General features: G+C 42.6%; 1 protein-coding gene across 2 annotated transcripts in view; it reads left to right on the forward strand.

Moving 5' to 3' along the window:
- Window positions 1–3,909: 3,909 nt before the first annotated feature.
- cpeb4b (cytoplasmic polyadenylation element binding protein 4b) overlaps window positions 3,910–15,132 on the forward strand; it is a 33,749-nt gene continuing 22,526 nt past the window's right edge. Inside the window, exons 1-2 of one of the 2 annotated variants that reach the window (XM_084029835.1) lie at window positions 3,910–4,317; window positions 5,136–6,372. In XM_084029835.1, coding sequence (XP_083885961.1) covers window positions 5,182–6,372 — 1,191 coding nt within the window. In that variant the 5' untranslated portion in view covers window positions 3,910–4,317; window positions 5,136–5,181. The remainder of the gene's footprint in view (window positions 4,318–5,135; window positions 6,373–15,132) is intronic. The other variant, XM_084029836.1, reaches the window with a different exon arrangement.

The following is a 15,132-nucleotide window of genomic DNA, read 5'->3' on the forward strand; positions in this document are numbered from 1 at the left end:
CAGGCTCCTCCTCCACACACACACACACACACACACACACACACACACACACACACACACACACACACACACACACACACACACACACACACACACACGCATGCACTCTGGGAGGAATTGCACCATAATTATGCCAAAGGTAAAAGGCGATTAATTTTTTAATGGATTCAATGTTTTATTCATAGCACCTATCTCGGATATAGCAGAGAACGCACAGAAACCGGCGAGTAGCTATTTCATACAGTAGAAGAATTACAAATCTCAGTAGCTCTGAACGTGGGAACATTTTGGGCTAAAACTGTAGATATGTGGATTCCATACATGAGTTCACAAATATGTATGCTTTGGACATGGGGAATTTGATAATAATGTGGCAGTGTGTGAAAAACAGACAGAGAAAGGGAAAAAAGGAGAGGGTGTTGTCTCCCGAGTGAGGCCTGTAAGACCGGTTAGTCCGTCCTAGAAAGCCTTTAACTGTACCGAGCTCTCTGGCTCAACATCCACCCATTGAGAGAGGAACACTCCGCCCTATTCAAGATCAACTGTCGAGCTGGAGCACAACAAGACCATCAAACATGAGTCCGTCATCGTGCTGATTCTCACCGTCCAGCGTATGATTAAGATTTCACTTGAACACTTTCGTTTGTGGAACAGAAGGAAGATTAGGGAACGAGGAAAGGGAATGGAGGTCACCGATAGAAATGACAATATATAATAGGAATGCATGAGACAAGTGTGAGGCCGGAGCTGCTGGACTTGTTACACTGATTATAAAAAGATTATTTTTGGAATATAGCTGTGGCGTTATATCATTACCATGACCTGAACACTCGGCCTGTGGTGTTGGAGCTGTGTTGAGTCCTGAGAAATAGACCCGCCATGACCATTATGATGTTTACATATGAAAATGAGTTAGTTATGTTACTATTCTAACTCATGGTACCCAGAAAAAACTAACAAAACCCCAAATATTAAAATTAAAAAATGTAACTCAACTGTGTACTTCTGTGTACTTTTACTTCAGAGGAAAACATTGTACTATATTGCCTGGCAGAGAAATGTTACTACGTTTTCAGATTTGGCTCAGAAAATATAACAATATCATGCATTATTATACTTAAAACTATCCAGAACCATATTAGAATTGAAAGCTCCACCTTGAACAGATGTAAACTTAAGTAAAGTATATTTAAGTGCATTGTTCTATTTAAAATGTATACTTATTTGAATGCATCTATCTGCCTCTGTAAAGCATTTTGAATTGCCTTTTGTATGAATGATGCTATACAAATGAACTTGCCTTGCCTTGATAATTCCTTGTCATTCTCTACTTGAAGTAAACATTTGAATACAGGATGTTTGCTGTTCAGTATTTTATTAAAACTTAATACTATAATACTAAATATGAATTTATACTAATAGTACTGAAAGTACTGTTAATAAAATCTGTTTAGTTTCCCAATATGTGGTCAGTTGTATCCAAATAAGCCTTGCATAAGCGTACTTCAGTGAACAGTCTGGTCGTAAAAATCATACTTAATATTTAATTTAATAGACAGTAAGTTGTACATACTGATTATGCAGCAGGCCTATGTCAGGATGCAATTTCGAACACAGCTGAAGGACTCACTGGCACAGGCAGCCGGGCCGGCTTAGCGGGGTTATTTTGCCAGGAGCAACTTTATTAGTGTTATAACTATTACTATTCCAAAAACGTACACAAGTTGAGCTGCAGTGGCCGGGTGATCGCTGTTCCTGTGCGTCGCTTGAGTTCGTAGACTCCAGAGAAGTGAAAGAAGGTTCAGCTGTAAAGTTATCCAGCATCCAACAGCAAAAGTGAACTGCAATCATTGAGCTGCTGTCTGTCCGCTGCAGATGAAATGCTGCTCTGCAGAGCCCTGAAGCCCCCCCCCCCCCTTGCTACACAGAGTGCCGTTCGCCTCTTTAGTCAAAGTTTATTGATAGTGAAAGTGTTGCATGTACAAATTGCATAAAATTCGACAAAGCACTCCCCCGGGTCCCCAGTAGGTCAGATGAGGCTTGCTCGCTCGGTCTTCTTGTGTTAAAGTACTAATAATAATTTTTGATGCAGAACATTAATGGTCAAGTGCATCACGTTACATTTAAAAAGAACTGACAGATAAAATATCACAATGTGAGCTTGAGAGTTTGCTTCTATAAGTCGTCCATTCTAAAATTTAACCCAACAACAATAAACATAAAAAAAGAAATTAATTGGTTCATGGACACAATTGCAAAAATTTTAATTTCTTGCTAAAAGTAAGGAATATTTGACTGTCTCCTCATTTAGGTACGGGGATACTTTGCATTGAATCATTTTAAGCATCAAATTATAACGCTCCAAAAAACAATAATAGTTCAAATTCTATTGCATGTCAGGGGATTTGCAAAGGTCCCACCAGTTTGCAAGCTAAATGTGAATAGTGTTACTATCAGACATCTGTAATCTATTTTTTTAACCAGATTACTCTCCCTAACCATGCCAATACTTGCCATCATCTAATGCCTGTGTACCTTTCTGTACACACTTAATGATGCAAACACTATGGATTCCCCAATTTATCACTCTGTCCCAGCTGGACTTGAAGTGACAGATTTATTAGATAGCCATTTGTGGCTGCATGTAACACTGCCAGTTGAGGGCCGGCGAGACAGACAGAGTCAAAGCTGTTTGATGACCTCGAGGTGATAATGACCGTACAGGAGCGAAGGACACAGAGGAGGACAGAGAGGGAGATAAAGAGACATGGGGAATGGAGTGGGCGGGTAATGAGGGAAAAAGCGCTGGATGGCCAGACATCTGGCAGAGTCAAGTAAAGCAGACATGGTTGTGGACTGTTTAGCACAGTGTGATATACTGTACAGAAACTGCAAAAACTGGAAGAAATTAAGACTAAAGCTATTATATCAGATAGAATACTGTGCATGGAGGGAATAGTTGCAATGCGTAAGGTCCTTCAGGGATAGATTATTTAAAGGTACGGTTCAACATTTGCTTTCTTGCTGAGAGTTTGATCACGACAGCAGAAGTAGTCCAGCACTTGACTCCCTGTGAAACAGTGGACAGGCAGGCTAACTGTCTCCCCCTGTTTCCAGTCTTTATGGTAAGCTAAGACAACATAGAAACACATTACATACATTTACCATATATCGATGTGGACCCTACTTTTATACAATTTAATACAATCCAATAAAACATATGTCTTTGCTCATTTGTCCAGTTTTTTGTTGAAATTGTCAGAAATGTTTAGATTTAAATATGTTTATAATCATCTGGAGGACCACATTTACTGACACGAGAGAGGCAGAATATCAGAAACACCTCTGCATATAATGCACTCCAATACATAATCTCACCTATGACCTGAATTTAACATTATCGGCAAAAGTATATTTATATACAAGCAAAATTGTGGAAGAAAAGGGATTTAAAACAGCTACTAAAATGATGACCATACCTTCCTGTTTCATTCCACATATACAATGAAGGAGTGTGAGAAAGCTTGGGCCAAGGATGCTCATTTTCTGAGGCATTGCCATCCTTTTGAGTGGGGGTGGGGGGGGGGTATCTCAGTTTTCTCACGACCTGATACCGGCTACATCTTGAAAGCACAGACCCGTGCTGGGAGGATTTTTCCTTTTTTCCCCAGTCATATCTGACCTCAGTGGGCAGTACTTATGGATGGCTTGAATGTACTATTGGTGCATGGCCTATAAATGCTGTGGACATTAGGCGAGGCTGCCGGTCTTCTGGCCAATCACATACCGAGGTGTGGCTCTCGGCGGGCGTGGTCACGGCGGAGAGGGCGGTGCTAGAGGCGGAAGTGTCTCTCGGCTGATCTCTCGCTGACAGTCGCTGTCATTCGGCCACGGTCGGTTTCTAGGAGAGAGGGGCTGCCAAAGAAGCACACAGGACTCGGCTGGCTCTGTAGGAAAGACAGTTAGCGAGGAAGAAATATACCGAAGATCATACGAACAATGAAACCGATCGAATACGGCTTGTGAAAGAACCGCGGCCGTATATATTTCTCTCATTGCCACGTTAACAAAGCTCTTCCATTATACAGTCCAGATTAGAGGCAGCAGATAGAGAGCTGTGTCATTGAGCAGGCAGGACACGTCAGGCGAAGGGAGAAAAAAAAGCTGACCGACTGCACTGTACTAGTCAGCTATCAAATCGCCTCTGAAAAGCTTTGCCTGACGCACTAATTTTTTTTCAAGGACACCTCCTTGCTTTCAAGCCGAGGGAAGGATCTCGACAAAGACGTCGTCGAGGTCGAAGGTGGTGATCATAAGGTGAAAAGACATTTTATTCGCCTGTACTCAGCCTGTCCAGCTAGCTAGCCTTTATGCTAACGGGTGATAGCTAGCTAGCTAGCTAACGTTAGCAACGGATGGAAATGTTAGCCGGCCAGCTAACGTCTAGTTTATTTAAACCGCTCGGCTGTTACCTGACGTGTAAAAACATTATGACGAGCGATAACGCGTGACATTATTCATTGAATGGCTTGTATGTGACACATTTTGAAGGTCTGGAGACCACAGACTGGTGACAGCTGTCAAACAAGGTCGAGTGTTTTCGCCCCGATCGTTAGGACGGTTTATTGTTAATATTATCAGCGTTCATCCTATTTGGCACAGCGGTGGTCTCTTTAAGGCTACACTACGGCCAGCTCATTCTCTGTCAGTTGGTATGCGATAAGAAAACGTCTCCAAATGGAGATTGTGTCGGCTCGACACAGCAGTGTTCCCAGCTATATTAGTGGCTGCCAGCAGCTCAGCTGAAGACTTACAAGCTGGCAACGTCACGGGGTTATAATTAGCTAAAGATGTAATGTTAACTGGTTGGCGTATTAAAACCATACAGAGTAGTAATAAGGGTCACCAATTGTTCGGTGCAAGAATGAGCTCATTCATGACGGTGTGATAATCATATGTCTAAGAATTATCTGAGGGTGTAAAACGGACCCCACTGAAAAAAGAGATATTTTATGTCACTAGAATATGCATATGGCCATCACCCAGTTGTTTCTAAATCCCTTGATCTACAGTGGAATGAGAGGGGCTGACTGCTAACTCAGTGCATGCCATCCTGTGTGCTCTTCTCTCAATAGGACAAACGATCACGGGATAGCATTTGTGTGTGGGGGGAAAAAACAAATGGGGGATTACGGGTTTGGAGTCCTAGTTCAAAACAACACTGGCAACAAGTCTGCATTCCCGGTCCGAATCCACCCGCATCTGCAGCCCCCACACCACCACCAAAATGTGTCGCAGAGCCCTGCCGCTTTCATAAACAGCACCACAGCTGCAGGGAATGGCACCACGGGAGGCTCTCCCTGGCTCTTTCCTGCCTCCGCCACCCACAACAGTGTGCAAGACGAAATCCTGGGGGGCCCGGAGAAGCCCAAAGCACAGCAGCAACAGGAAATGCAAGAAACGCAAGAAAAGCAGCAGCAGTTGTCCCCTGGGACTCACCAGGAGGGTGGGAGTGGCGGTGGGATCATTTCAGAACTGGAAAAGGCACGGTCAGATGAAACCAAGACGGATAACGGCACATCTGACGGAAGTAACGGGAAGGAGAAGCAGTTGCGTCTTGAGTCTCCTGTCTTGACGGGTTTCGATTACCAGGAGACGTCTGGTCTCGGGGGAACTGGCACAGTCCAGTCCAGTACCACCTCATCATCACTTACTGGCTTCAACAACTGGTCAGCTGCTATCCCGCCAGCACCATCAACCATCATCAATGAGGACGTCAGCTTCTTCAACCCGGCCTCTGCCAACAATGGGCCCCTGCTGTTCCAGAACTTCTCACACCATGTCAGTCCAGGGTTTGGTGGCAACTTCTCCCCTCAGATCGGACCAGCGGCGGCCTTGTCGCAGCACCATCCGGCTCCCCCACCACACCCCCACTTCCAACACCCCCACAACCAACACCAGCAGCATCGGCGCTCCCCGGCCTCTCCACACCCTCCACCACCCTTTCCGCACAGGAATCCGGCTTTCAGCCAGTTGCCGCATTTGTCCAACAGCCTGAACAAACCCCCGTCCCCTTGGGGTCCAGCCAGCTACCAGAGCCCCTCTCCCTCCCCCGGCTCCTCCACCTCCTGGAGTCCCGGAGGAGGTTATGGTAGTGGTAGTGGTGGCTGGGGAGGGTCTCAGGGCAGAGATTATCGCCGAGGGCTGAATGGCGGTATGACCCCCATCAACTCTATCTCCCCACTGAAGAAGACCTTCCCTAACAACCATGTGGCATCCCAGAAGTACCCTCGAAACAGTCCCGCAGGCTTCAACCCCAAGTCCTGGATGGATGATGGTGTTGGCCGCAGCGATAACATCTTCCCCTTCCAGGTCAGTTTCCCTGTGATAGTCTCATTGTATGATTTAAGCAATAATTCTGGCATAGTATTCTAGTTTTTCTTCTGTGATTATCTACCTACGTGTGTGTGCACTTGCACTGTGTGTGTTCCTGGTTTTGTGTGTCTCAATGCTTAACCATCAATGTGTAATTTATCTTAGTTGTTTATTTTATTACAGTATGTCATATAGTTGTTATTTTTACACATGGGGGTGGGTATGGATTTATATGATGCATGTGTTACCATGTCAGCTTAGAACTCAGTTGTTGGGCTCTCTACTTCCACAGCTGTATGTCCCTGATGACTAATGTGGCTCTGTCACTGCAGTGGTGTGTGCCACGTATACGAGCTGGGGGGTTGGAGTGAGGAGTGGGGGTGTGTGAAGTGGGGGAGGCATCATGGATGGAGAGAGAAAGATGGGTAGAGGGAGTAAGAAATGGGGAAAGCGAGAGTGTGCAAGCAGAACCGTCATGGGTATATATGACCAAGAGTGACTGGTTGGCTGGCTGGTTCTTATTGATACTACTACTCTTATCGATACTCCTCATCAGGTTGGTTCTTTATTGATATAAAGAATACATTCAGGACAGGATTTGAATTCATTATGTTACCTAAATGATGTTTCTAGAATGGCAATATTCCTGAGTGAAGTGTACATCAGTCTGTATCAGCCATCCTGTCCTCTGTTCTCCTCCCTCTGCTGATGCCAATCTTGCCAAGTATGAACAGGCAGCTTTTGTTTTAGCTTGTTTGTAACAATTTGCTATTAACCGAGCCAGTGTGCTGTGCTTGTGTAAAACAGATTGATTTATCACTTTTGTAAAAGTTTGTTTGCAGTCTGCAGTAACAAGTGCAGTTGGAGATAATAAAATCATAATACATTATAATAAATTACACAAAATGTTTTAAAAGTACTGATAAAAGAACCGATAACTTCAGAGCTCATCAAGTGCACTCCTTAGTAGTTTAGCCCCGGGGTCCGTTAAATACCAGGTTTGTATCCCTTCCGGTGAGGAGCTACTTCATTTCTTGACCATGCCCATCCTTTGTGCTTCAGGAATGAACTAAATGCCTCCTAACAACCACATTAATTAACAGTGATGTTTGCCATGACCTTTCCAGGTGTTGCCTTATCTCTACTTGCAATTAATGATGCACAGTGCACCACAGGTCAAACGGTAAGGACGCTGTCCTGACATGTCTGACATGTATTCTAGCTAAATAAGTAACCAAGCTTTCTTCTGAGCAGCACCTTACCATTAGCTAACGCCCTTATTGCTGTTGATAGTCATGGGGTCAGGTTCATATCTGGCCTCTTCCAAGTCATTAGGGCCTAATCCTTGTTAATATTATGGAGTCATATTGTGATAAAATATACTCGCATTAGCAGTATATTTCAGGGAAAATTCACAATGTACCAGCCACTGTAAATGCTGTTAGATGAAGGTTATAGATGCAACTAGCATCTAGGTTTGTGAGCGAGTTCTCTTTCGATCTGAATTGTGGTTCTGCATCCATTTTGAGCTGTGGAAATTCCCTGCTGTTGCGTCCCCATGTCGGCTTTAAGCTAAAGCTTGCATTACTTCATGTTGCTCTTCGTTGTGGTTGAATCAGATCAGCCAAAGTAGCATTGTCCTTCTGCCCTCTTGATACTGCAAGGGCAGATGGAGGATGGGCGCAGAATGGCCTCACTGTGTTTGTGGGCGTGTTTCTGCGTCGGTGTCTGTCTGTGCATGCGAGTGTAGTTCAGTCTTTAAGATCTGTAGGTCATACGGCCATTTCATTTTCTTTCACTCCCATTTTATGGTCAAGCTGATTTTGTTTTGTGTGAATATGCATTTTTTGCTTCTAGTTTGCTACTGAATAGCTCCGTCACCTCAGTTAAGTCCATTACTGGATGAACGATTTTCTTTTCTATTGCCTTTGCTGATTGCAATAGCCAAAAGCTTTGCGTTGCTTTTTAAAAAACTCTACTCAAAGTGGTTCTTGTCAAGGCTTGTAAAGATCATGCACTGTTCAGATGACTGATGACACATGTTGCCTTACACAAGACACCCCAGGGTTTGGTAATTGAAATACAGTAGCTCCTGTTACTCTGCACTAAACAGAGACCATGAGGAACTGTTGTCACACTATTTCACTATAAGCCCTCTCCAACTGTCTCCATTTTAGCGCTGACACAACACATGAAGCATGAGTTGCATTTTCTTTTTCTGCCTCTGTACAATCAAAGTTAGTTCATCATAATGTCATTTTTGTATACACTTTAGGATTCAATGAGATTTTAAAACATGGCTCTGCAGACACAAAGCATATAGTTGACCTCCATAAAGTAGCTGCTCTGTAACATTTGCAGTTATATGCTATTCAGTAGATATAAACGCACATTAAAGCAGCAATATGTCACGGGTGAGGCGTGTTACAACAGCTAACTGCTAAAGTGAAGATCACTCTTTCTGCCCACTTCCACAATGTTTGGCATTATCTTCTGCTTTAGGCCATGACATTAATTTCTGTGTATATGAGCAAAGGTGTAGATGCCATTTGAGAGCACGGCCAATGCCATATTTCATCCAAAGTGGTGTACACAGAGGCTCTTGCTGCAGCAGGTAGGGCTACTGATGTATTATAACAGCTTTAGTATATTGGATGGGCTCCAGGCCAGGCACACTGCTGCTAATTGCTAATAAACTGGCCAGCTAGTTACTAACCCCAGGACGGAAATCTGTAGGTTTTAAATGTCAGGAAAGCCTGTCTTGCTTTCCTTTCCATCCATCCATCCATCCATCCAGTCCCAGCTGACATCGGGGGAGAGACGACACGGACATGTCGCCAGTCATTCAGAGACGGACAACCATTCACACTCGCATTCATACTGGCAATTTTAGACTTGCAAATTACCTAACCTCTTTGAATTGTGGGAGGAAACCAGAACACCTGGAGAAAATCCTAACAAATATTCTCTAGTCTCTTGCTCAATAATTCCTCACAAATTCAAGGTCAGAGGCCTGCTGCTGTGTCAGGTGTACTGGGCTCAATCAGATCGGTGAATTTGGCCTGTGAACAGATGAAGACCTGCAAAGGCCTGAAGGCGAGTACGCCAGGACAGGATATTGTCTCAGTAAGCTACCTGGGTCCTCACTGTTTGTGTTGCTTAGATATACTTCAGCCTTATACAGTACTGTTATATGAAGGTTCATTATTAAAGTACCCCTTCAGCAGGGCACAACCTTAAGGACGTCACAAAAAAATAGATTAGGGAGGGTGAAATTTTAGGACAAATTTGAGATGAGAGTTGAAAGAAAAATACCCTGCTACGTTACAAGGAACAGAGAGGAAAATTACTGCATTTATCGTGTAGTACACAATTCTAATTAAAGCTCCTTGACAACATAAACGGACAGCACATAATGCCGGCCTCTGACCTCAGCGACAGAAGCTAACAGTGTTTACCCTAGAATTTTTTTCAGGCCCGGTGGTACCCACCGAAAAAACCCTCAACAGACCAGACGCGTGGGATGGTGTATTAGTGCAGTTGGATTAAGTCAGGTGGCACAGCAAGCAGTCTGCAATTCTACAATTATTATATTTGCATTCAACATTTTTGTTCAACCAGAGTGTATTCGAGATCACAAGGAGAGAGTGACTTATTAAGGTGCCGGTTGATGGAAATTATCCAAAATTAGGGGCCGGAAAAATATGGCTGGAAAATGATGAGCATCACATTAATAGCTACAGATACTGTAAAACACTACAACGACATATGAGTGCATGTCTTATTTTATCAAGTAAAATATAAGTTATAGGTTTACTCAACAGCTTAATAGTTCATAGAAATTCAGGTAGAAATAGGTTAACTCAGAGTAACACAGCTTATCAAAAAACAATCCTTATTTTATTAACATAGGCTGCCTAAGGGCGCGATCAGTAGCGTGCCTTGGCACGATTGCCCCCCACAGGGGTCCGCCGCGGCTTTGCATTCACACTGCTCCAGCCCAAACGGGCTTTGGCCCGATTGCCGGTTGTACATACGTCATCGCATCCTAATACTACACACGCATGGCTTGATGTTGTTTTGAAGGAGCGCCGTCTCTGCATATATTTCTAGTCAACACTCGACCTGTATCAGCGAATGTGCGCCCCGTACATTTTGTTTTAAATAAATATAATATAAATCCATAAATATATGAATTAAAAAATATTTGCAATTTTCATCAAAAATGTATTTGTATGTTGTTACATTTATATACAAACTGTTAAACTTGAATTTAAAAGACGCTTTTCATTTGTGAACTTGTTTGCATTTGTTTGTGGATTTTTGAGACTCTCCTGACGTGGCTGGATTCACAAATGCGTTTTTTTCAACAAGGAACTCTCTGTAGCCAATCAGATGCCTCCCTCGTTTTCAGCCAATCACATGACTGCATTCCCACGAGGGGTACCTCACCATGGCCAGAGCACAGCTTTTTCTCTGCGCATTTTGCGCATAAAGGTCCATAACAGTTCAAATCTTGTCACTAATGTTAATCCTCTTCCCCTAATGGGTACAAGTCTACATTGAGATCTCTCCTTGCATTTTGTCCTTGGCAACATGCTGCATCAAGTGCATCTAGTCAAGAAGCTCCTCCAACTTTAACACAAACCAGCTAGCAGTGTCAGTTCACGTTCAGGGGGGCCCTATGAAAATGTTTTATTTGACCAAATTCTAATTCAAACGCAAACAAATATATTTTATTCTAATTAAGGTGCTAGATAGAACACATATGCAAACTATTAAATCAATAAAATTAATGTTTGTAAATGTAAATTTGAATGATTTTAACTAAGCATTCTGCCTCCTTTTAACCTTGATTATTTGAACGACAATCCAATCAATATGACATGTCTTGAGGCAAGTATCAGAAATCATGCAGCGATTGTCAGTCCCTATGATTGGTATGAAACTTCGATGATCAAGACCAGATCATGTGGTTTACTTTGAAGCTGTGTGTGTGTGTGTGTGTGTGTGTGTGTGTGTGTGTGTGTGTGTGTGTGTGTGTGTGTGTGTGTGTCTGTGTCTGTGTCTGTGTCTGTGTCTGTGTGTGTGTGTGTGTGTCTGTCCATGAGCCCTAATTAGTTCCTGCCCTATGTCTTCCGCAAGTGTCTTGACAAAGCAGAGGCAATATTGTCTTTAGCGTAGCCATAGCTCATTGCATACAATAAAGGAGTCCAATCCCCCAAGCAGTGTGAATACTGCTGGAACCCCTGCCTCGGTCACCTTTTGGCACCACCAAATGCACAGTTATGCACGCACGCATGCGCACCATTCAGCCAACACTGGGTAATAGCTTGTTTTTGACAGTTGGGGGGTATTTAATGTCATAGCAAGCCTTTGAAATACTTTGACCAGGAAGAAACATAATCACAAGCATCAAGAGCTCAACCTGCTTCCCTTTCCTGCCCTCCTTTCTTCTCTTCTGCCTTTGCCTTTACTTCACTGCTTGCTCTGCCTCTCTCCATCATCCCCTTTCTTTCATCTGCCATTTTCCCTTTCCCTTCTTTGCTTTTGGCTTCCCTTCTCTCCCAGTTGTCTCGGGAATATGATTAGATGCAGAAAAAAATGAAGGGAAAAAAAATCTGCCTTGCCACAAATTAATGTGAAGTGGATGTTGAAATCTAGAAACCGTTCCTGATCCAATTTATTATTTCACCTTTTTTTCTTTTAGTTTATATATATAAACAAATGCAGCTTTCATTTTTTCTACAGATGCCCAATACCATCATGTATTGTTGATGTGTGTCACAGCTGTTGGCGACGACTAGGGGCATGTGAAGCCAGCAACAAGCTGTGGCACTGTACAAATTGCAAAACAATTTGTCTGTCCATTTTATTAATCTGCCAAAAATAATTTTATTTATTTATTGTTGAATTGTTTAGTCTATATAGCATTACAACAAAAGTGAAGAAAAATGGCCACCAAAGTTCATGTCATCAAATACTTTTTTTGTCGGAGCAGGAGTTGAAAACCCAAGACTGTTCATCTCAAAATAATATGAGGATAAAGAAATACAGTAAATCTTCACGTCTGAAGCTGGAACCTTCAAATATTGAGCATTTTTGTTTGGAAAAACCTACATTGATAAATCTATTCTTATTAAAAGGTTGCAGATTCATTTTCTGTTGATTGACCAATCACGGCAGCTCTAGCTCTCCTCAGAGTTCAGATAGCATTGCCTAAGTTGCATTTTCCCAAATGAACACAGTACTGTTTTGTCAGGCCTTTCAGATGAGCTGTGTTTATGATAACACTATTGTAGGTCTTGACCTTCATTGGTAGAAACTAATTCAAACTTAATGTACGTACTGTATACTGACTAAAATGCTTGAAGATCAAATATTTTGATTGTTATCACGGTAACTTAATCTAATAATAATCTCGGTTCAGGGTTCACACCTACCACAATGCCAAAACAGGATTTATTTTATGTGGCTGCCTCAAGTCAAAGTGATGAATTCAAATTTGATGATGCATTCACTGCTTGTTTAATCCCCATACTTTTAGATCAGTTCAGTAAAGGGTCATCTATTCAACAGTACAGGGCCTGGTAGAAGCACTCTACCATGCTGTGTAATGCAAATCGATCCATCATGCAGGTTTTTATTGACGGCTTTTTTTTGGGTCTCGGCGTTTTGATCTCTTATTTTTAACTAGATTGGGTCATGGTTATTATATTTTTTCTGCTTTTCCACATAGACTGGGTTACATTTCCCTGTTGCCCACAAATAATATAGTGCACGCTGCCATGTCCTCTGTGTTTATACTTTTAGCCTTGGGTTAGCTTGGGTAAGCTTTCATAGACACATATGATGTGAACGGCACAGTAAATTGTCTGCTTACAGCTAATGTGTGTGTGTGTGTGTGTGTGTACCTGGATGTGACGAGTTACCATGACTGTGCTTGTGTGTGTATTTGTGCACGCCCTGCAATCTGTCAGGGATGAGTACTTTGCTGGTCAGCTGGCCAGTTGTTGAGAGAGAAGGATGCACAAATCTGATGATTAATCACCCTCTGCACCTCTCCAGGCTAATGCTTAGCAACCGCAGCGCAACAGCCAGGCCTCATGTCCGCCATACTGAGTCCATGTCAGCCACAAAATGAATTCCCATCCTCTGGAAACAATGCAGTAGGATTACTTGCAGTGCTACATCCGAAATATATACATCCATACATATATCCATACGTCCGAAATATAACTGTACCAAGGAGATGGAACGATAAAGGATAATGACACCCAATGAAAGCATTCCATTTGTTTTAAGCTATGAAAGCATAGTATACTGTAACCTCTACATATGCAGCAGATCATAGCAATATTGCACTTTGCTGCTACACCAACCTGTGTTTGTCTTGAGTAATGTGTTTATGTACTTGCCTCACATAAACTCACTAGTGCTGTATATTTCTCACAGTAACCGGTCTTTCACCTGTTTTTGCTTCTCTTGTCTTTGAATGTTTGTTTTATTTGACCCTAAAGCAATAGCTTAAGTCCACATGAGATACTGAGGCGGATATGAAAAATAGTAGACCTAGTCTGGCCTATATCCCTGTGTTGATATTTGTTTTGAGGGAGAGTGTGCACTGGGTGTGTTCTCGTACCATGTCATCCCTATGTTGGTATGTTCCCTCAGTCGGTCTGGGAAATCTACACCACCAATGCTGGTAACATTTTGGCTACATCTCGGGATTGTTGGCGGTTTCATCAGCTAGTGCGTGCCAGACATCCAACCACGCACTTTGCCTGATGAGTTAGGAACAAGTAGTTATTAGATTTTGGGAGCAACTGCAGACAGTAGATAAAAAAGTGAGCTGCCTGCCTGCCCCAATCCTTGGTCCTATGGATCTCTGACGCAGGTCTGTTTTTCTAAAGCTTTTAGCATCTGACCCCTGCGGAGTTCACGGTGTATCAATGTACGTTTTGAGCTTTTCTTCCCAAGGTGGTTTTGCTTTCAGATCGTTCCTCACAGACATTGGTCTAACGTTGTAGTGAAGGTCTGACCTGGTTGCTGGATACATAATAGAGAGGTTATGCGTATGTGTTTGTTGGGAAGACAAAGTGGTGAATGGAAGGAGTGATTGACTAAACAGATTACTTACAGGTTGACAGACATGTTGAGTAATTCTTGTTGTGCAAGGCCCGCCTATTATCTGTCAGATGGAGGGCAGAACGGATCACGCAGTGCTGATGTCAGAATGTTTTTCAGACTTTTCAGCAGAGGCGATTTTGACAAAAAGCTGCACATTTTACATATTATTTTGTCAGGATTGTAGATTTTCTTTTGACTTTTTCTCATAGCTCACTGCAATTAACAGGCTTTCAGGCTTTATTCATATTGTTACTGTAATGTGTTTATGTAATTATGCTAGCTTTAGACAGATGGTATTTCAGGTAGGCCAGCTGTACAATAGACCTCAATCAGATGTCAATGTAAACTGTTGCTACACCTGCTTATTATTTCCCAACTGGAGAACGATGGTTGCTGTTCTGCAAATGTTACATTTCTCTTAACTATGCAACTAATAACGTTTATGAAAACAGGGTAGAAAAAAAGTAAGTTTGGGTTTCAAGATGCTGTGAGTCGTATACATGTACGTCATCATCTAAAACCTTACAGTACTTTGATTGATCTGTTCAGCCTCAATCAACTCTAAGCAGATCTTTTCACTTATATCTGGTGGCATCACCTCAGGAGATCTATTCTGGTGTTGCTATA

The sequence above is a fragment of the Eutrigla gurnardus genome, assembly GCF_963514095.1.
Source record: "Eutrigla gurnardus genome assembly, chromosome: 15".
Taxonomy (NCBI): domain Eukaryota; kingdom Metazoa; phylum Chordata; class Actinopteri; order Perciformes; family Triglidae; genus Eutrigla; species Eutrigla gurnardus.